Genomic DNA, 20044 nt, shown 5'->3' with positions numbered 1-20044 from the left:
AGTATCAGCCAGCCCCCGGCTCTGGTTTTTTCTGAAGCTGTTTTTATTCTGCCTGTCTGATCTCCCTTTTCTTCACAGAGGCTTCATCTCCCAGTGATTTAGTGGAAAGCCTTTCTTCCTTTGTCGATGCTTGAGTTGTCACTGCTGCCTGCATTTGAGCTCGTACCTACTTTTCTTCATTCTTTGTGTTGGTGGGAAAGGACTGGCCTTCTACTGCAACTCTTTTACTTTCTCTAGCATAACAGGTCTGCTGCAAAGGTGGAGAAGGACTGGGACGACACCAGGTGGGAAGGGAGAGCATCTCCATGGTGCCATAGCCCTTTCCTTTGGGGCCACTTGAGGAGGGAGAAGCAGGCTGAGTAAGTGGCAGGTTCAGTTTATTGAAGGTAGCATTGCATAGTGCTGCCCACCACAGAATGGATTTGACAACACTTTTTTCCCCACCTCCCACCCACTCCCCAGATGGATTCTTCCACCTGGTCTAAGAGGTGTTCTCTCTCCTTCCTACTTAACTTCCCATAGACATATACTTCCTCCTTGAAAGCGGGATCTCCCTTAGAGAATCCTTGTAGCCCCTGACCCCTTGGCTCTAGTAGGCCCAGAGCCAGCCACCTCCCACAAGAAGAGGCCCTGTTGGAGGGAGAGAGAATAGCAGTAGGGGTCAGTTACAGGCTTGATTTATTCACTCTGGATGCCCTAGCCTCAACTGAGATTGGGGTTGGGCACTGGGGGAGATTTTCTCTTGCTCGTTTTCCGGGTTTGTAAGTTCTTTGTCGCATTCTTTTTGGCCTGGGCAGAGCACTTCTCTTTCTTTTTGGGTGATGACTCTACAATATCTTCACTGGAGGGCCTTTCTTTACCCCGTTCATAACTGTCCTCACTCTCCAGCCCTTCCCGGCTGTCTGGGCTAGACTCTGATGTCCTCACTAGTTCTCTTGGGCTTATTGAATGGCTCAAGTCTGCAGGGGAAGACTCTGACTTCATTGGGCTTTTCTTCTTAATTAACTTGCCCTTGGCTTTTTTCTTCAACTTTGGCTTTTCATCCACCATCATCTCCTCCTTGTCTTTCTCTTTCTTTTTCTTCTTTATATTCTTGATGACCTTGCCTTCCTGACACTTGTCTATGGGGCTTGCAGAACGCCAGATGGTGATGGGCGCTGATAAGTCAGGAGCCCCAGTTGTTGACTCAACTGAGTTTGGGTCAGTAGGTCTGTCAGTGGAACATAAGTTATTTGTGATGGCGAGCTGGTTCGCTTCTAAATCATTTAGGTCATCTGTCATATACATATGGTGGGTGGGATGGTGAAATATTGCCACGGAGATGGGCCTGTAGCTTTGGCACCTGGGAAGAAGGGATAGGAAGGAAGGAAGGAATGGAGCAGAAGCAGGGCACCCTGGAGTCCTGTCCCTGTCACTGCTGGCCAGCTGGCACTCACCAGCCATACCAGATCTGCTCCACACATTCTTCCTTTGGGACGAGTTCAAAGCAAGGGGCAAGGGTGATACTGAAGCAGGTTGAGCCCTGTCTTTGGAGCAGGTCGGGCCTACATCTTGGGAACTGCTACTATTTGTGTCCTGAGCAGTCCTTTAGCCTGCCATGCACCAGACTCTCAGCTGGGCCCCCATACCTCCATGATTGCCCAAGGGCCCAGAGGGACAGCCAGCACTTCTGGGCTTGGCCCAGGCTGCCAAGAAGTCTCCCCGTCCATTGTTCTAGGCTGGCAGCACCAGGCCAGACTTGAAGAGAGAAACCTGAAGGGAATGGGTCCCCATGAAGGGGGCCCTCACCTAGATTCACAGTTGCAGTGGCTGACAGCATGCATACATCTGTTGTGATGGCCACAGTCCGAGAAGGAGTGGATGATATGCACAGGACACTGCTGGTGTTTCCAGCAACATCTCTCTGTCTCCTTGTTCTCACCTGAGGGAAGAGGGGTCTGGGTCACTTGGAGGTAGCCGAGCACACCTCAGTCAGAGCTTCAGATTCATCTGCCACCTGGTTCCCCAACAACAGCAACTGTCATCGTCAGAGGTGATGACTCCGTCCACTTAAGTATTCAGTCTAGGTCCCTGCACTGCCCTGTCCCCTTATCTACCACATAATGAATGCTGCCTTGGACTCAGAAAAGCCATGCCACACGTGGGATATAGGTCCTCCCAAGCTTCCCTTGTTGTGTAACACCTGTCACTTCCTCTCTCCTGTGGGATCCGCTGCCCAAGCCCTCTACTGACTCCTGCCCTCACCAATTGCTGACCACGGTGGGTGTGCCAGGTAGGGAATGGCTATGGCCCTCTTGTCTCAGGAAATCCCACAGTTGCAGCCTTGATTCTGGCACCTGCCTCCTGCACAGGCCCAGGTGGCCTTCCTGCACAACCTCTGCTGCACAGGAGCTGGGTGGCAACCCGACTCTGGGGTGGTGGTTACCACTGCAGCACGGTCTTGTGTCTGCTGCCTTTCTCCTCCAAGCCTCTTTCTGCCTCCTGACACCTCTCTAATCTTTACTTTCAAAATCATAGTCGGGCTGGAAGATGACTTAGCAGGTGAAAGGGAAGACCTGACTCCCTTGCAAGTTGTCCTCTGACCTCCACACGTGCCATGGTGCCACGGTGCCACACCCACACAAGTAAGTCTTTAAAAATTGCTTTAAACATTGTGCTATTCTCCAGGATCACAGAATGCTGAACAACCCGCCCCTCTCGTGTGCCCATCTACAAATTAGGCATCACAGTAGCATGCGTGCCTCCTTTCCCAGATACAAGAGAGGCTGCGGGGTTGGGGATTTAGCTCAGTGGTAGAGCACTTGCCTAGGAAGTGCAAGGCCCTGGGTTCGGTTCCCAGCTCCCCACCTCCGAAAAAAAGAACCAAAAAAAAAAAAAAAGAGAGAGAGAGAGAGGCTGCTGGGGCTGGAGGAGATTATCCCTTTTTACGAGCTAGATGGGGTTCTCTGCTCCCATCAAAAAGGTAACCATGGGAGCTGGAGAGATGGCTCAATGGTTAAAAGCAATGACTGCTCTTCCAGAAGTCCTGAGTTCAAATCCCAGCAACCACATGGTGGCTCACAACCATCTGTAATGAGGTCTGATGCCTTCTTCTGGTGTATCTGAAGACAGCTACAGTGTACTTATATGTAATAAATAAATCTTTAAAAAAAAATAAAAAAGGTAACCATGCCTCTCACTAGCCCTGCCTCCTGCCCTCAGTCTCAGAAGGACCCTATGGAAGGTTCCAGGATATCGGGCAGCATGATTTAGCCCAGGCAAAGGGTATAGAAGCCCAAGAATCCACTAAAGTGCACAAAGGAAGACAGTGGTGTAGGCTAAAGCTCTCCTGCATCCCGGCTTCCCTTTCCCTCACAAGTCTGAGGCTCCCGGGTTTCACAGTACCCCTCACCCACTTAGTGCCTTTTCTCCCCTGGGAAACTAAGGGAGATGTGTGCTGCAGGACCTTAGACTTTCACCCCTGCTCCTTTTTTCTCCCCCCACTGTTGAATTGAGACAAAGGGCAGCATAAAGGCATGTGCTCTGAGCCTGGAGTCACTCAGGCCTGAGGCTTGTCTGTCACTTAGTGGAGTAACCTAAGACAGTTTAATTTTCTGAGCCTCCCTTATCCACAAGAAGAGACAGTGATAGCTATTGTGCAGGTTAAAAGGACTCAATTCCTGTTTTGAAGATCTCTGTGTACTGTAAAATAGTCTACAAAGGAAAGAGGTCATCGTGGCCTCGGGGAAGGGGCCCTCTGGCATTGTGGGAGACAGTAAAGAAGAGCTAGCTGGGTTCTCTCCACCATGTGGGTCCCAGGAACAAACTCAAGTGGTCAGGATTATCAGCAAGCACCTTTACCCATTGAACCATTTCACTGGACCCTCAGGCATCGGGGTAATTAATCCCTTCAAGATCCCTTTCCTCCACCAATGTGCTAACTTTCACAATGAGGGGTAATGTAGACCCTTAGGGGCCATAGATCCCCTAGACCCACCTTCAGAAAAGGAAGACATATCACTGCTGGATTCCACACTAGCCGGATATCCTCTCTTCCAGCTGGGCAACCTGGTTATATCTGAGAGTACAAAATGACAGCAGTGACAGCAGCCACCTCCCCATGTCATTCATTCACCAAACATTTCCCAAAGAAAACCTCAGGGTGACCCTGAGTTGGGCCCAGCTATATCCTGGGGATGCAGGAATTTAAAAACCAAGCCACTATCTCCAGAGGCTGAGGGAGGGGCAGAGAGAGGGACACAAAGAGCCTCACGGCAGAAGTGCAAGAAACATGGCAGCAGGTGGTGGGCGGCAGAACAAGAACCACCTGCCAAGACTGGAGGGGTGAGGACTGTGGCACACTTGGAGGAAACTCCAGCGGAAGGAATCGGGGTGACTGGTCAGGGAGGCAGCGACAGCACTTGTCCCAGGTGTGGGAGCCTGGTGAGGCAGCCCTGGGCAGACCACTTTTTGCAGGGTTGGGAATGGAACCCATGGCCTCAGGCATCCGAAGGAAGTACTCTGCCACTGAACTATACCACAGGGTTAGCTTTGTCCTTAGGGGAAGGAATTAAATTAAGGAATTTGTTCCTTAGAAAACGAAGCCAGGAGCCAGCTGCCTTGACACACACTGTCATGGCAGCACCTAGAGGTACAGTTAGATATTCAAGGTTATGCTCAGCTACATATCGAGTTTGAGGACAGTTTGGATTACATAAAACCTTATCTTTTAAAAAAATTTTTTAAAAAGTCTGGAGAGATGGCTCGGTGGTTAAGAGCACCTACGGCTCTTCCAGAGGTCCTGAGTTCAAATCCCAGCAACCACATGATGGCTCACAACCATCTGTAATGAGATCTGATGCCTTCTTCTGGTGTGTCTGAAGACAGCTACAGTGTACTCATATACAATAAATAAATCTTTTATAAAATTAAAAAAGAAGAAAGGAAAGAAGCCAGTGGTGATGGTGCATACATTTAGTCCCAGCACTTAGGAGGCAGAAGCAGGGGGAATCTCTAAGTTCAAGTCCAGCCTGGTCTACAGAGAGTGAGATCCAGCATAGCCAGGGCTACACAGAGAAACCCTGTTTCAAAAAAAATTTTTTTTTAGGTTTTACTTTATTTTATGTATGTGAATATACCGTAGACACACCAGAAGAGGGCATGGGATCCCATTACAGATGGCCATGAGCCACCATGTGGTTGCTGGGAATTGAACTCAGGACCTCTGGAAGAGCAGCCAGTGCTCTTAACCGCTGAGCCATCTCTCCAGCCACCAGAGAAACCCTGTTTCTATGGGTGGGAGGGAAAGAAAAGGAAGCCTTGGGTCTTAAGCAGTACGACTGCTCAGTCCCTCCTGTTTTCTACAGCACACTAAGTACTTAAAATTCATCAAATGAGCTAGATGTGGTACCCCACAGCACATGGGAGGCAAAATCAGATGGCTCTCTGTAAGTTCAAGGCCAGCCCAGTCTTCAAAGCAAGGTCCAGGACATCCAGGGCTACATTGTGAGACCCTGTCTACTCTCTGTCCCCCACCCACCCACCCAAAATCATTAAATGGTGTTCCCTTCTGCAGATTACAGCTGACTCAATCTGCAATCCCAGACTGGGGAAGAGATGCCCCATGTCCAAGCCTAAGGACTGTATAGAATGTCACTTCCCTCTGTACTGTTCTCCATAACAGGCTACAAACTTTTTTTTAAATTTTTTTTTCTTTTTGTTCGGAGCTGGGGACCAAACCCAGGGCCTTGTGCTTGCTAGGCAAGCGCTCTACCACTGAGATAAATCCCCAACCCACAAACTTTTTTTTTTTTTTGGTTCTTTTTTTTCGGAGCTGGGGACCGAACCCAGGGCCTTGCGCTTCCTAGGTAAGCGCTCTACCACTGAGCTAAATCCCCAGCCCCCCAAACTTTTTTTTTAATGTTTATTTTTATATGCATGATTGTTTAGCCTGCCACAGCCATAGCTTTTCCTCTGCATGAATGTCTTTGCACCAGATATGTGCAGTGTCTGTGGAGGCCAGAAGGAGGCAATAGAACTACAGGGTTCTGAGCTGTCATGTGGGTGCTGAGAACGGAACCCAGGTCCTCTGGAAAACCTGTTGGTTCTTACCCACTGAGCCATCTCTCCAGCCCCACTATGAACATTTTCAAATGGAATATTTCTCTAAGACTTTCTAGCACAAGCATATTCCCCCACCTCTTTCTTTTCCAGGTCAAGTTTAAACATTCACCCATCAACTCCTCAAAGGCAGTAATGAAGGGGGCACTAGCCTCGCCTTCAGTGAGCTCAGACTCACCTCTTCTCAGTGGTCTGCCCCTTTATCAGAACAGCTTTGGCTAAGGCTGCTAGCAACTTCTCACAGCCAGTCACAGCCATATCCTTTTCCTCCTAACTGTTAATCAGTTACTACTCCCTGGAAAACTGTTGCCTGGACTTCCATGAAAACCCTAGTCTTGAATTGTTTCAAGACAAAGGGAGCCCTGGCTGTCCTGGAACTTGCTATGTAGGCCAGGCTGGACCCAAACTCAAATCCACCTCCCACTACCTACCAAGTGCTGGTGTCAAAGCCATGCACCACCATGTCAGGCTTGATTTCTCTTTAAAGACATATTTATGTATATGAGTGCACTGTTGCTGTCTTCAGACACACCAGAAGAGGGCATCAGATCTCATCAGAGTTGCTGAGAATTGAACTCAGGACCTCTAGAATAGTCTCTGCTCTTAAGCGCCAAGCCATCTCTTCAGCCCAATTTTTCTTTATGTTGTGCATTCTAGATATTAATCCTCTACCGGATGCTTTGCTAGCAAAGCTTTTTCTCTCATTCTTGGCTGTCTCCTGATGAACTGTTTTTGTTTGCCACAAAGAAGCGCTTTACCTCCACACGGTCCCATTTGTAAGTGGTTGGGCTTACTTACTGATAGGCTTCTGTCCGCTTCAGAAAGCCCTGAACTCTCCTCCCTTTAAGCAGATTCAGAATTTCTTTTGTTGGGCTGGAGAGATGGCTCAATGGCTAAAAGCACTGACTGCTTTGCCAGCGTTACCGAGTTCAATCCTCAGTAACCACATGGTTGCTCACAACCATCTGTAATGGAATCCGATGCCCTTTTACTCTATGTTTGAAGACAGCGATAGTGTACTCATATACATAAAATAAATAAATTGGGGGCTGGGGATTTAGCTCAGTGGTAGAGCGCTTACCTAGGAAGCGCAAGGCCCTGGGTTCGGTCCCCAGCTCCGAAAAAAAATAAAATAAAATAAAATAAAATAAATAAATCTTTTTTTTTTCTTTTTTTTCGGAGCTGGGTACCAAACCCAGGGCTTTGCGCTTGCTAGGCAAGCACTCTACCACTGAGCTAATCCCCAACCCCAATAAATCTTTTTAAAAAAAGATTTATTATATATAGCATTCTGCCTGCACGTACACTTACACACCAAAAGAGGTCATTAAATCTTATTACAGATGGTTGTGATCCACCATGTGCTTACTGGGAATTGAACTCCGGACCTCTGGAAGAGCAGTCAGTGCTCTCAACCATTGAGCCATCTCTCTAGCTGCCAAGGATTTCTTCTTGTTGCTATTTCAGGTCATTGTGAATGAGTTTTCCTCCCCCCAACACATTTATTTGTAAGTCTATGTTTGTGGGCATGCATGCCAACAGTGTGTGTGGGGGGGGCAGAGGGCAGCCTGTAGGAGTTGGCTCTCTCCTTCCACCATATTGGTCCTAGGGATCAAACCCCAGCCATCAGGCTTGGTGGCATGCATCTCACTGCTTGCTACTAATTTTTGCACACTAACTTTCTTTTTTTTAAGATTTATTTATTTATTTTGTATATGAGTACACTGTAGCTGTCTTCTGATACACCAGAAGAAGGCATCGGATTCCATTACAGATGGTTGTGAGCCACCATGTGGTTGCTGGGATTTGAACTCAGGTCCTCTGGAAGAGCAGTCGGTGCTCTTAACCACTGAGCCATCTCTCCAGCCCCCGCACACTAACTTTCTAACCAGCCACTTTGTTGAAAGTATCAGCTCTATTTCGAGTTTTCTGGTAGGTTCTTTCTTGTCTCTTCTGTATAGAGTCATTTCTCTAAATAACGTTATGTATTTATGTCCCCTTTATTTCCTTCTCTTGTCTTACTGCACTGGCTAAGACTTCAAGCACTATCATTAAAAGTAGAGCTGGGCCATCGTGGTGGTGGTGGTGGTGGTGATGGTGGTAAACACCTTTAATCCTAGCACTCAGGAGGCAGAGGGCAGGGAGAGCTCCATGAGTTTGAGGCCAGCCTGGTTTACATAGTTGGTTCCAGGGCTATGTAGAGAGACCTTGCCTCAAAAAGAGTGGGGAAAAATTAGACACCTTTTTGTCTTATTTTTGGTCTTGAGGTCTTCTCTATTCAGCATAATGATGGCCGTAGGTTTGCTGTAGATTGCCTCTCCTCTCAGCTTTGAGTGGTGGTGTCTTTTTATGACTAGTATGCCCGTCCCACCTCGCTTTGGCATTTTTGTCTTCAATACTGCCCTGTTGCCCTTTTCCTCCACTATAATTATTATTTTTTTCTTTTTTTCGGAGCTGGGGACCGAACCCAGGGCCTTGCGCTTGCTAGGCAAGCGCTCTACCACTGAGCTAAATCCCCAACCCCTCCTCCACTATAATTCTTAAACTGGTAGTCACCAGGTTTTGGGTTTTGACTACCTGCTCAAAAAAAAAGTTTGGAGTTGGGGATTTAGCTCAGTGGTAGAGCGCTTGCCTAGCAAGCGCAAGGCCCTGGGTTCGGTCCCCAGCTCCGAAAAAAAAAAAAAAAGAAAAAAGAAAAAAAAAAGTTCACAAGCTTTGGGTAATATCATGCATTTCCATGAAAAAAAAAAAAAGAAAAAAGAAAAAAAAAGTTCACAAGCTTTGGGTAATATCATGCATTTCCATGAAAAAAAAAAAAAAGAAAAAAGAAAAAAAAAGTTCACAAGCTTTGGGTAATATCATGCATTTCCATGGTCCCAACAATATTTCATCAATGAAATGACATAAATCTGGGCTGGAGAAATGGCTCAGTAGTTAAGGGCACTGAGTGTTCTTCCACAGGTCCTGAGTTCAATTCCCAGCATCCACATGGTGGCTCATAACTATCTATAACAGGATCTGATCCCCTCTCCTGGTGTGCATGAAGACAGCGACAGTGTATTCATATATATAAAATAAATATTAAAAAAAGAAATGATATAAGTCTGGCTAAGTGTAGTGGTACATAACTATAATCCCAATAATAAAGAGGTTGAGGGGGGTTGGGGATTTAGCTCAGTGGTAGAGCACTTGCCTAGCAAGTGCAAGGCCCTGGGTTCGGTCCCCAGCTCCGGAAGGAAAAACAAAACAAAACAAAACAAAACAAAACAAAACAAAACAAAACAAAAAAACAGGTTGAGGCCAAAGAATCTACAAGCTTGAGGCACGCCTGCCTGGGCTACCAGGACATTCAAGGCCAGCCTGGACTACATGGTGAAACCCTGACTCAAAGCAAACAACACTAACAAAAACACACTGAACAAAAACAAAATCCCAACCTTAGTCTGATCCCGGCTGGCTGCCTTCCTGACATTTTACAGTTGCTGGGGCTAGAGCCCACATATTAAGCAAATTATCACTGAGCCGCACACTCAACTGCAGAGTCATTTCCGGAGTATGTATAGCCAGTAACATCCTATTGAACATTCCCCAAAGTCTCAGTGCCTTAGTCAGGGTTTTACTGCTGTGAACAGACACCATGACCAAGGCAACTCTTATAAGGACATTTAATTGGGGCTGGCTTACAGCTTCAGATGTGCAGTCCGTTATTATCAAGGCGGGGACATGGCAGCATCCAGGCAGGCACGGTGCAGGAGCTGAGAGTTCTATATCTTCATCTGAATACTGGCCTCCAGGCAGCTAGGATGAGAATCTTAAAGCCCACACCCATAGTGACACACCTACTCCAACAGGGCCACATCTTCTAACAGTGCTACTCTCTGGACTGAGCATATACAAACCATCACACTCAGAGTCACTCTCCCCCAACCCCCTCTTTGCCTCTCTTTTATTTTCAAGACAGGGTTTCTCTATGAAGCCATGGCTGTCCTGGAACTCACTCTGTAGACCAGGTTGGTAGAGATCTGTCTGCTTCTACCTTCAAAGAGCTGGGATTAAAGGCATATGCCACCACCTCCTGGCTTTCCCAAAGTGTCTTAAATAAACCATGTCCTGTGCACACCTGTCATCCTTCCTACTGCCACCTGTGCATTTCTTGTAGCTGATCCTTTTTTTTTTTTTTTAGAAAGCAGCAGACTTTTCAACTAGAAATGTATGTACTGCTTTTGAGGTAGAGGCTTACTGCGTAGCCCTGGCTGGTCTGGACTACTTGCCTCTGCCTCCTGAGTGCTGGGATTAAAGGTTTGTACCATAATGCCAAGCTAAACTTCCATTCTCTCTGATCTACTAGGATGCAGTTGTAACTTCCTGCTTCATCTGCCCAATTCTGGTCGTACCTTTTTTCAGTCCTTACTGTTGGGTTTCAGACCCAGGGACTAGGGACTGGGGTGCATATTTTTACCTATCAAAACAGACCTGGCCTCCAGGTTCTCCCAAAATTCCTCAGTCCCTACCTGGCATACCCTGCCCTGAACCCTAAATTTTCCAGCCCAGGGGCTGGGTGCCCTTCCCCCAGAGGTTCTTCCCTGTGTATTCCTCCTCCTCTTCCTTTTCCTCTTCTCCCCACCCCTCCGCCCTTTCCCCTTAGCCCCTGAGGCAACTCCTCTGGCCTCAATCTTTGGGGCCAGTGAATTCTCCCAAGAGCAGCTTCCCAATAAACCCGCCTTTAATATATTCTGATCTGACTTAAACTGACTCATCTGATGGGTGTCAGAGAAATAACTCAGCATACAGTTAAGTTGAGTTTTATAGAATTCTAACTAGTTTATACTTCTTTCCCTCCTGCCTGCCATGGGCTGGAATTATAGATATATGCCAGCAGGCCTGGCTTCCATACATCCTTCATAATGCAAGCGTGGACCTTTTCTCATGCCCTTAGGAGGTCCTTAGGAGCCAGGACCTAGGTCTTTCCTCACCAACAGTTCTTGCCACCTCTCATTACCATCTGTCTTCCCCGCCTCCCTTCCAAGTTTTATCTGCTCAACACTAGGAAAATGCCATTGCTCATAACAGCACACATCTGTAATCTCAGAACTCAGTATGCTTAGACAGACAGGGGTATCTTGGGCTATACAGCAAGGCCTTGTCTCACACTAATACCAGTACTGTCCAAGTGGAATTGTATGCTTTACGTGCCTGCTGACCTGCTACCCTAGTTCTAGAAGCTGTGACATTCCTGTATTTACTCTGTATGCATATAGCTATGGGAACTCCTCAGTTGTTGGCTGACTGAGTGTTCAGTGTCCCATTGAAATACATAAATCCCAGGTTCAAGTCTGGGTACTGTGTTTTATCTTTTTAGATAGTTATTTTTGAGACCATCTCACAAAACCACAGGCTGGCCTAGAATTCTTCATATAGCCCAGGCTGGCCTTGAATTTATGGTAATTCCTGCCTTAGCCTCCCAAGTACTAGAATGACTGACCTGAGCCATTCTGCTCACTTTTTTTTTTAATTTGGGTTGTTTTGAAGGAATTGGAGGAAGTGTCTGGGAGTCAGATCCACTTGTAAGCTAGAAGCTCAGCCCTCTGCACTCCTGAGAGCTGTTATGGGGGAGATAATCTTCCAGGAAGTACACTTTCACAATGCTAGACCCTACAGTGGGCTTTAAAGTATGACTTTGGGGGTTGGGGATTTAGCTCAGTGGTAGAGCGCTTGCCTAGCAAGGGCAAGGCCCTGGGTTCGGTCCCCAGCTCCGAAAAAAAAAAGAAAAAAAAAAAAACAAAGTATGACTTTGATTCTAAATTGTTTATCAAGGTACCCAGACCCAGAGTAGCTAAGTAATTTGTTTAGGATGAAAAGCATCAGCAGAGGCAGAAAAGCTGGTCTTCTTGGCTCCCTAGCCCGTGTGTGTTCTTTGCTGGCTAAGGAGACACATTTCATAAGACAAGTGTCACCCGCCCTATGCCACAGCTCCAAGGCCAAGCCCTGAAACGATTCCAGCCCCTGTCCAGTTGTCATTCCCCGAAACATTTGCTTTTAATCCCCAACCTTGCTGATTCCTCACTTCTGGTTTCCTTTCTTCTTGATGCACAGTCTCCCCTGTGAAGCTTGAATCCTAAAGTTATTCCAGTAAGGGCCTGTGCCTAGGTCAGGATCGAACTGCGCTGGGTTTCTTTCCTCCTGTCACTATACAGGCTTTATGCAGGGCTGAAGCCTGTTGTCTTCCACTAATACCCCTAACAGATGTTGACAGCACCAGCTGTTTGGGAGGGAAAGCAGGAAGGATCAGAGAGGACTGGAATTTAGAAAGATGGCTTGTCCCTTTATCCAAAGAGGACAGAGGAGAGCCGTGGCCAAGGTGGCTGTCCAGAGCTCCTGCAGAAGGATGAAGATGGTAATAGCTTGAAAGGAAAAGCATGTGATTCCTTTCTTGGGGTAGCTAGCAGGGGCCTAACTCAAAACTGTGCACTGTTATGCACATTTGTAGAGAATCCTTCTTATCCTGTGAAACCCCCTCCCCTCCTTTGAGGATGAAAAGCATCAGCAGAGGCAGAAAAGTTGGTCTTCTTGGATCCCTAGCCTGTGTGTGAAGGGAAGAAAAAGAAAGAAAAAGGAGGAGAGAAAGAAAGGAAGAAAGAAAGGAAGAAAAAGAGAGGGCCAGTGAGTCCTCTTCTGGGAACTGTCTCCCAGCTAGGCACTTGGAGGTGATTATGATGTCACTTGTAGAATACTCAGATTCTTTCCCACCCTCAAGGTTAATGGAACTGACCGCCCAGCCTCGGCGCCCAGATGAGCAATGGGCCAGGAGTTCTAGCCAACCCTAGCGCCTCTGGGGGCAGCAGTCCAGGACAGCGGTTGCAGCCTAACGCTCAATGGTTGTGCCGGACCTTGGGAGGAAGCCAAGGCGAGCAAACTTCCAGAGCCACGCCCAGCCACGCCCCCATCCTTCTGTCCCGTCCCTTACCAGTTCTCGGGTATCTCTCATGGTTGCAGCCAGACTTTTCCTCACTCCATCTTCTAATCGTTACTGTCGTCCTGACCCACATTGCTGTCAGCCCAGTTCTTCCACAGGACTCAACCTCGCAGAGTTCAATGTTGAACCTCAGCTTGGTGGAACCCTCGGCCCAGCTGTAAACTCCAGTCCAGCCCCTAGCTCCACCTCATGCTTGCCCAACCCCCCGCCCGCCTCCCCCCCCCTCGTCTTCCAGCCCGGGTCTAAGCGTCAGCAGTCGTGTTCTTCATCCGGGACCTCCGGCTCCTTCCAGGTCCCTTCGTCACACCCTTAACGCCAGTACCTACTTTTGCCTTTACCCTAGTAAAGTGGCACACAGTCTCCCACTTAGCTCCTCGCTGGTCCCTGCTTCTAGAAAACCCCAGCCCAGAGGCCCGCCCACAACAGGTACTGGCCCCGCCCCTTCAAGACTCAAGTCCTGGCTCGCCTTCCGGAGGTCAGCCCGGGACTAGTCTTCTTGAACGTGGCGTTGCGGGTATCCTGGCTTCCGGTCTCGTTGGTGACAAGTCTCTCCTCCACTGTGTATGGTACACCCTAACTCCTATCCCCTAACCCCCCGGAGCACCAGACCCATCCCCCTCAGCTCTATCCTTCAGGTTTCCTCCCAATCTCATAGGCCACTTGGTCCTAGGCCCACACTGCCTCATTTTCCTGACCAGAGAGTAAAATGACTTACATTAGTGTTAACTCCAACCCAGTGGGAACCCTTCACATTCCTCAAACACAACATCCACTCTTCACTCTCGTATCACACACAATGATGCCAAAAGTCACAGATACCCCACACGGCACACCTCCCAGTTTCCCTCCAAGCAGCTTCCAAAGACGGAATGTGTGTGCCTCAAGAAGCAGAGGATAGGTCGGGCATGGTGGTGGTGCTTGCCTTTAATGCACACACTTGCAGGTAGATCTCTGAGTTCGAGGCCAGCTTGGTCTTCTTTGTGAGCCAAGGCTATGACTCAAAAGAAAAAAATGGGGGGCGGGGGAAGGAAGCCAGGTGTGGTAGCATGTGCCTGTGTGCCTTTATTGGGAGGCAGAGGCAAGCAGATCTCTGAGATTCGGGTCACGTGGGGCTGACCATGAAACCTTGTCTCAAAAATAAATTTAAACCCCTAATGGGAGGGGTGGATTACTTGGAATTGCTGGTTAGGGAAGCCTCTAGAACAATAGGACGATTTACCATTGCTGTCAGTGACATTCCAGAACTGAATGGTAAGACCCTGTTGTTAACGATGTCATATGTGTTGGTTACAGGATGAGCCAGAAGTCCTCTTTCCAGTGGCCTAGCTCTTATAGTACCAGAAAGTGCAATGAAGGTCTCTGAGGAGGATCATAGCCCAAAGTTCTATTCAGCTATGGACTTTTCATGTTTCATGATGGAAAGGTCACCACTATAGTACTACAGTAGGTCAGCTACTGCAGTAGTGACACAAGCCATTATGAATAAAACAAAGTTTCTGACTGGGTTTAAGCAAAGCCTCCTCCAAAACAGGAAAATCCACATCTAAGATGTGCCTTAGACCAAACCTGTGACAGCCATTGGTCTGTCTGATAAAGGAATACGATGTCCCAGCTAAAATGCTTCTCCGCACCTTACTTATGACCATAGGTCATTTTCTGCCTTTTCCTCACTTGTGTTTTTATAGCAAAAGAAATACCGTCAAGGCCCACCACCAGCTATGCTCTGAAAAATGGGGATAAATAAAAGACCTGAATTAGATGACCATAGTCAGACTTCTATTTAACCTCCTCCAAGGCTCAGGGACCATTATGAATGGGGAGGTGGCTTAGGGGGAGGACAGGAATGATTTAAGAGCCCAAGGAAGGGAGGAGTGTCATGTGGCAATTTCCTGACATAAAACCTTTTTGAGGGAAGTCTCTTAAAACACATAGAATATTCTACAGGGAGATCAAACATTCCATTCTTTAGGAAGGTTCCTTAAGCTCAGGAAGTAAACAACTCAAAGGCTATAGGAAATCCCTGAAATTGAGCAGATGCACTAGGCTCTTCCTTCCCCAAACATATTTAAGAGACTGCTTAAGAGACATTCTCAGACAAGTTGAGCTGACTGGAAGCCCCTCCAACCTGTCCAGCTGCCCGCGGACAGCTGCTCTAGATGTCCAGCGTGCTCTAGATGTCCAGCTTTCATGAGCTGTCACTCATACTGGAGTGGCTTTTGGTGATGCAGCAATCTTTGTGTCTGCCTCTGTAAGCAGCCCCTTACCCATACCCTTGTAAGTAACCCAATTAAACTCATTGGTTCACCAAGTTGGACTTAGATGATATATACCCTTTGATCTATCATCAGTTCCCTATCTGGGACAAAGATAATTTTTCACATCTCTCTAGGGACTCTGTCACACAATACTTAGATACACAGTAATTTTGAGGTCAGGCTGGCCTACAAGAGACCCTACCTCAAGAAGAAAGGGAGAGGGAGACAGAGAGGAAAGAAGAAAAACAGCAAAGAGGATCGAGGAGTTATAGTTAATCCTCCAAAACCTGGTCTCTGAGATGTCAGCCAGTGTGAGCCCTGTCTTAGGAGCCAGGAATGGACAGACTCCCCATAAGGGCCCTAATCCCCAAATTACCTACGTGTCCCTGCTCGTTCTATATCTATTATCTCTAGTAAAGAACTCTAGCCTAGAAAATGCTAATAACGGATTTTAATGCATAAGGCACAGTATAAGGCTGGAATCAGTAAGCATCTTCATACATAAAAGGCCCATCAGGCTGAGCAAAAACAGCGAGAACACTGACACCCTCCCCCCCACAAATCAGGCACCCTGGAGAGCCCCAGAGGAATAAAGGGTCATCCAGTCTTTGGCATGGTGCCTGGGGGCAGGAAATGACTAGCATGGTCCCAGCTACCCTCTGGGGGCACTGACATCAACCGGGAGCTCTTTGGTCTGGGGAAAGTCAGTGCAAATACCCAGGGGTTGAGTTCTGGAGCAGTTGGGGGTGGCACGGTAACCCCGGGAATGTGAAGTCTCTGGACCATCCTCAGTGCTCAGGGACAACATGTGGCCTTTTTCTTGCTGGCAGTTAGGTACAGGTTTTTGTCATCGCTGTTGATGCCTGAAAAGGGGTGGGAAACATATGAACCAGGGATTGAAGGTACGTACGTTTGTCCCTTGCTCCCTGCCACTGTCAACCAGGAGAGCACTTACGAACAACATCCCCAATGTGCCGAGATCCCGATTTCTCCAGTTCAGCCAGGACATTGGCCTCAAAGGTTAGCGCTGCCACACGGAAGAAGAATTCCCGGACGTTCTCACCTGGCGCGAAGAGCAGAAAACTCAGGGGGACACTAGAACACTGGACCCAGCTTGGATGTCTAAGTGAGAGGAGAGGCAGGCAGGCACACGCGTGGCAGAAGGCTGGAGCCCCCAACTCACCTGTGAGGGAGGACACTGACCAATACTCAGCCTTAATCTCTTGGGCCACCTTGAGGGCATCCTTCTCCATTAGGGAATACTGAGCAGGAGTCTGTGGGAAAAATCAGTCAGATTGGGGGTGGGCCCCCTCACCAAGGTGGGAAGGTCCCCCACTGGCACACTCACACTCAGATCCTTCTTGGAACCCACAAGGAAGAGAAGCACGTTGGAAGGGTCATTCTCCTTGAGGGCATCAGCGAGCCACTGCCTGCCACAGATGGTAGATAAGCAGTAAGGGCTGAGTGAGCCAGACAGGCCTCATTCACCAGCTTTCCCACGTCCAGTTACTCGATTGGTCCCCCACCCCCACCCTGCGTGCCCTGCTTCTTTTTTTTTTTTTTTTTCCTTTTTTTTTTTTTTTTTTTCGGAGCTGGGGACCGAACCCAGGGCCTTGCACTCGCTAGGCAAGCGCTCTACCGATGAGCTAAATCCCCAACCCCGTGCCCTGCTTCTTTACTCCAAAGAACTGATCTCAGTTTCCTATGCATTGTTGCCAAGCTTCCACCGCTGAGCTACAGAGACAGTGCTTAGATACACTCTCTTTTCCTGATCATCTTTTCTTTCTTTTTTTTTTTTTTTTGGTTCTTTTTTTTCGGAGCTGGGGACCGAACCCAGGGCCTTGCGCTTCCTAGGCAAGCACTCTACCACTGAACTAAATCCCCAACCCCTCTTTTTTTTTTTTTAAAGATTTATTCATTTATTACATATAAGTACACTGTAGCTGTCTTCAGACACACCAGAAGAGGGCATCGGATCTCTTTTACAGATGGTTGTGAGCCACCATGTGGTTGCTGGGAATTGAACTCATGACCTCTGGAAGAGCAGTCGGGTGCTCCTAACCACTGAGCCATCTCTCCAGCCCCTGATCATCTTTTCTTTCTTTTTTTTTTCTTTCTTTTTTTTTTTTTTTTTTTTTCGGAGCTGGGGACCGAACCCAGGGCCTTCTGCTTGCTAGGCAAGCACTCTACCACTGAGCTAAATCCCCAACCCCCTGATCATCTTTTCTAAACCCTCCCTGGACTTTCCCATCCTGTTCTGGCATCTTCACATACTTGGAGTGTTCCAGGGATGCCACGTCATTCAGGTTGAAGACAATGATGATGGCTGAAAGATTAACAGAAACAGCTGCAGGTTGATAGATGGATGCCTCATTTTGTCCCTACCCACTAGCTCTCCTTAGACGATTGGTGTGCTCTTAGACTGCCTGCATTTGCAGAGCCAAATCCCTACCTTGTGCTCCTCTGTAGTAGGTGGAAGCGATGCACTTGAACCTCTCCTGACCAGCAGTGTCCCAACTGGAAGAAAGGAGAGTAGAACCCAGATAATAGGGTCTGCAGAATGAGGTGACAAGGCTAGCTGAAAGGGGTGGAAGAGACACTCACAGTTGGAGACTGAAGGGGACACCCAAGACTTCAAATCGTTCCATCTCAAAATCCACTCCGATGGTAGCCTTGTAATTCTTATCGAAGGTGTCTTTGCAGAACCTAAGGAGATGCCAAGTAGCCTGTAGCCCGGCCCACCTTGTTGAAACTGATCCAGTTGCATCCTTGCCCAGCCAAGCTCCAGTACCCTGTTACCTATTAATAAGACAGGTCTTCCCCACAGATAGGTCCCCCACAACGATGACCTTGGATATTTTAAATCTGTTGGACAGAGGAGTGGATGGACAGAGGGAGTCTGTATCAATTAAAGTACATTACCATAGATAGGCAGGCCTCCCTGGAAGCCAGGAAGGTCCTGCACAGATGCCCCGAGGGGCAGTGTTCAACATTAGGAACTTTCAGACTTTTTTCTCTGATAGGATGGGGGAGGTCATGTAGTGTTGGGGATGGCCCAGGGCTCTACTCGATCTGTCTCTCTGTCTCTCTCTCTCTCTGTGTCTCTCCCCCCTCTCTCAGATACACCCCGCCCCCCCCCAGACTAGAGGTTCTATGGGTTATGTGTCTTCCTCCATGCCTTCTCCATAGGCTCACAACTTCAATGGGAGGAAACCGGGAGAACAGCAGAACAGAGGCATAACCATGAAGCCTTAAAGGGGTGAATAACTTCAAAGTTTCTTGAGTACTTTTTTAGTTAGGGGATGTCCCTAACTCACCCCACGGTGCCTGTCCGGTGCTCCTGGCAGGCGCAAGTGACCCGGGGGTGGAAGTCTTTGCGCACGTGCAAAGCGGCCTCCTTCTTCAGGCACTGAGAGGGACATGGTGAGAATGGAGCTTTTGTGCCATAGCCAAGCAAGCCGGGATTGGGGGTGGGGTGGGAAGTGGACCACCCAGGAGCAGCGGGCCTTGCAGGGCGACAGGGTTGGGCCCAATCCAACTGCTCGGGTGCCACCTTCTCCCCGCCCACACTCAGTGACAACCAGAGGCCCGACGTAGTTCTGGTGCCTACCTGGGGCAGCTCCGCCAGGACGCGGTCCCTCCGCACGGGGGCCAGAATGTTCATCTTGTCTGCGGCCTTGCGGGGCTCCCCGGAAAGACTCAGGGTCCTGATCCACCCCGGCGGCCGGGACCCGTGGGGACCCGACGATTATTCGCGGCCGCGGGGTACCGACAATCACCCGGGGCCACGAAGAGCCTGTGGGAGCCCTGGGCCTTGGAGACGCTACAACCACCGCGGGCCAAGAGGATGAGACAATCACCCCGGGTCTGGGAGAGCCGACAATCACCCTAGCCCGGGGCGTCCCGAAGACCACTCGGGGGCGGGGAGATCCCCCGGCCGCTAGTTGTGGGCGGGGAGTCGCGTCCCGGGGAGCCCGGGTCCTCGCGGACCCTACAATGACACGGGGTCGGATAGCTCCTACGATAACCCGGGGCCGTGGAGACCCGACGACAACTCGGGACTGGGATGGCCCTACCATAACAGAGCGCCCTGGGGGCGCGAGGCCGCCCCGCCACACGGGGTCACTGCGCGCAGGGTCGGCACTGCCGACGACCGCGAACCGTAAGAGGAGGGGGCGACGGCCCTGGACGCGCGGCGAGGCCTGCCGTCCCACTCCGTTCCCACTCCGCGAACGCTGTAACACTATCCCCGGAAATTCCTGGAGAAGGGCCGCCCCCTACCCCGCACCCCGTCGTTCCGGGGCTTGCAGCCGCCCTTACCGCGGCCCTAGCCAACCCTCCTCCTCTCCTCCCCGCGCGCTGCCGGGGCTCCAGATGCCCTACTCTACACCAGTACCGCCCCCACCCAGGCTGGAGCCTTTCCAGAGTGGGATCCCCTAAGTCTTTCTCCCCTACATCTCCCTATCGGAGCCGCGTCTTTCTCGAGACCCCTTACCCAACGGAACTAGTGATGGGGAACCGGTGATTGTAGCGCAGCATCTGGCAAGACCGGGAGCCGACGAGGGGGAAAGGGGGAGAGAAGGGGCCCAAGGAGAGGCGGTGCTTCCCTCCACGACTCCAGGCCTGACACATGACTCATGGAGTCTGCCCCTGCTCGCTCTTCTGCCCTGAGAGGTGAGAGGGAGAGCCTAAAGGGGGGTGTTAAGATCTGAAGGAG

General features: G+C 49.3%; 2 protein-coding genes across 9 annotated transcripts; both read right to left on the bottom strand.

Annotated features, from left to right (window-relative positions):
* Nucleotides 1-360: 360 nt before the first annotated feature.
* Proca1 (protein interacting with cyclin A1) lies at nucleotides 361-13311 on the bottom strand. Of its 7 annotated transcripts, none has more exons than XM_039086609.2 (5): nucleotides 12148-12808; nucleotides 9784-9910; nucleotides 3977-4057; nucleotides 1789-1921; nucleotides 361-1342 (listed from the first exon to the last, which is right to left on the bottom strand). In XM_039086609.2, the coding sequence occupies exons 3-5, from the start codon at nucleotides 3993-3995 to the stop codon at nucleotides 703-705; spliced, it is 792 nt and encodes a 263-aa protein (XP_038942537.1). In that variant the 5' UTR covers nucleotides 3996-4057; nucleotides 9784-9910; nucleotides 12148-12808; the 3' UTR covers nucleotides 361-702. The 7 variants fall into 7 exon arrangements, with proteins under 7 accessions (XP_038942537.1, XP_038942538.1, NP_001020929.1 ...); XM_039086610.2 differs by having other exon boundaries at nucleotides 12164-12808; NM_001025758.1 differs by lacking the exons at nucleotides 9784-9910; nucleotides 12148-12808 and adding an exon at nucleotides 13064-13284.
* A 2452-nt stretch (nucleotides 13312-15763) lies between these two features.
* On the bottom strand, nucleotides 15764-19830 carry Rab34 (RAB34, member RAS oncogene family). Of its 2 annotated transcripts, NM_001012140.1 has the most exons (11): nucleotides 19823-19830; nucleotides 18938-19150; nucleotides 18645-18736; nucleotides 18127-18192; nucleotides 17932-18033; nucleotides 17780-17844; nucleotides 17602-17653; nucleotides 16676-16757; nucleotides 16511-16601; nucleotides 16283-16390; nucleotides 15764-16190 (listed from the first exon to the last, which is right to left on the bottom strand). In NM_001012140.1, the coding sequence occupies exons 2-11, from the start codon at nucleotides 18989-18991 to the stop codon at nucleotides 16123-16125; spliced, it is 780 nt and encodes a 259-aa protein (NP_001012140.1). In that variant the 5' UTR covers nucleotides 18992-19150; nucleotides 19823-19830; the 3' UTR covers nucleotides 15764-16122. The 2 variants fall into 2 exon arrangements, with proteins under 2 accessions (NP_001012140.1, XP_038942285.1); XM_039086357.2 differs by lacking the exons at nucleotides 18127-18192; nucleotides 19823-19830 and having other exon boundaries at nucleotides 18938-19071.
* Nucleotides 19831-20044: the final 214 nt, after the last annotated feature.

Source organism: Rattus norvegicus, chromosome 10 (genome assembly GCF_036323735.1).
Source record: "Rattus norvegicus strain BN/NHsdMcwi chromosome 10, GRCr8, whole genome shotgun sequence".
Taxonomy (NCBI): domain Eukaryota; kingdom Metazoa; phylum Chordata; class Mammalia; order Rodentia; family Muridae; genus Rattus; species Rattus norvegicus.
Note: the sequence above shows the minus strand (reverse complement) of the source record. Positions and strands in the feature narration are given on the sequence as shown.

What these genes read in the sequence shown, in the direction of transcription:
- Proca1 (NM_001025758.1), bottom strand. Translation starts at nt 13,145, where the DNA reads ATGTGGGTCAGGACGACAGTAACGATTAGAAGATGGAGTGAGGAAAAG. An exon ending in TATGTCTTCCTTTTCTGAAG is followed by an intron (nt 1,922 to 3,976) that starts GTGGGTCTAGGG and finishes CTCTTCCCTCAG; the next exon opens with GTGAGAACAAGGAGACAGAG. An exon ending in CACTGCAACTGTGAATCTAG is followed by an intron (nt 1,343 to 1,788) that starts GTGAGGGCCCCC and finishes CCTTCTTCCCAG; the next exon opens with GTGCCAAAGCTACAGGCCCA.
- Rab34 (NM_001012140.1), bottom strand. Translation starts at nt 18,991, where the DNA reads ATGAACATTCTGGCCCCCGTGCGGAGGGACCGCGTCCTGGCGGAGCTG. An exon ending in GTCCCCTTCAGTCTCCAACT is followed by an intron (nt 17,845 to 17,931) that starts GTGAGTGTCTCT and finishes CCTTTCTTCCAG; the next exon opens with TTGGGACACTGCTGGTCAGG. An exon ending in GCACATTGGGGATGTTGTTC is followed by an intron (nt 16,191 to 16,282) that starts GTAAGTGCTCTC and finishes ACCCCTTTTCAG; the next exon opens with GCATCAACAGCGATGACAAA.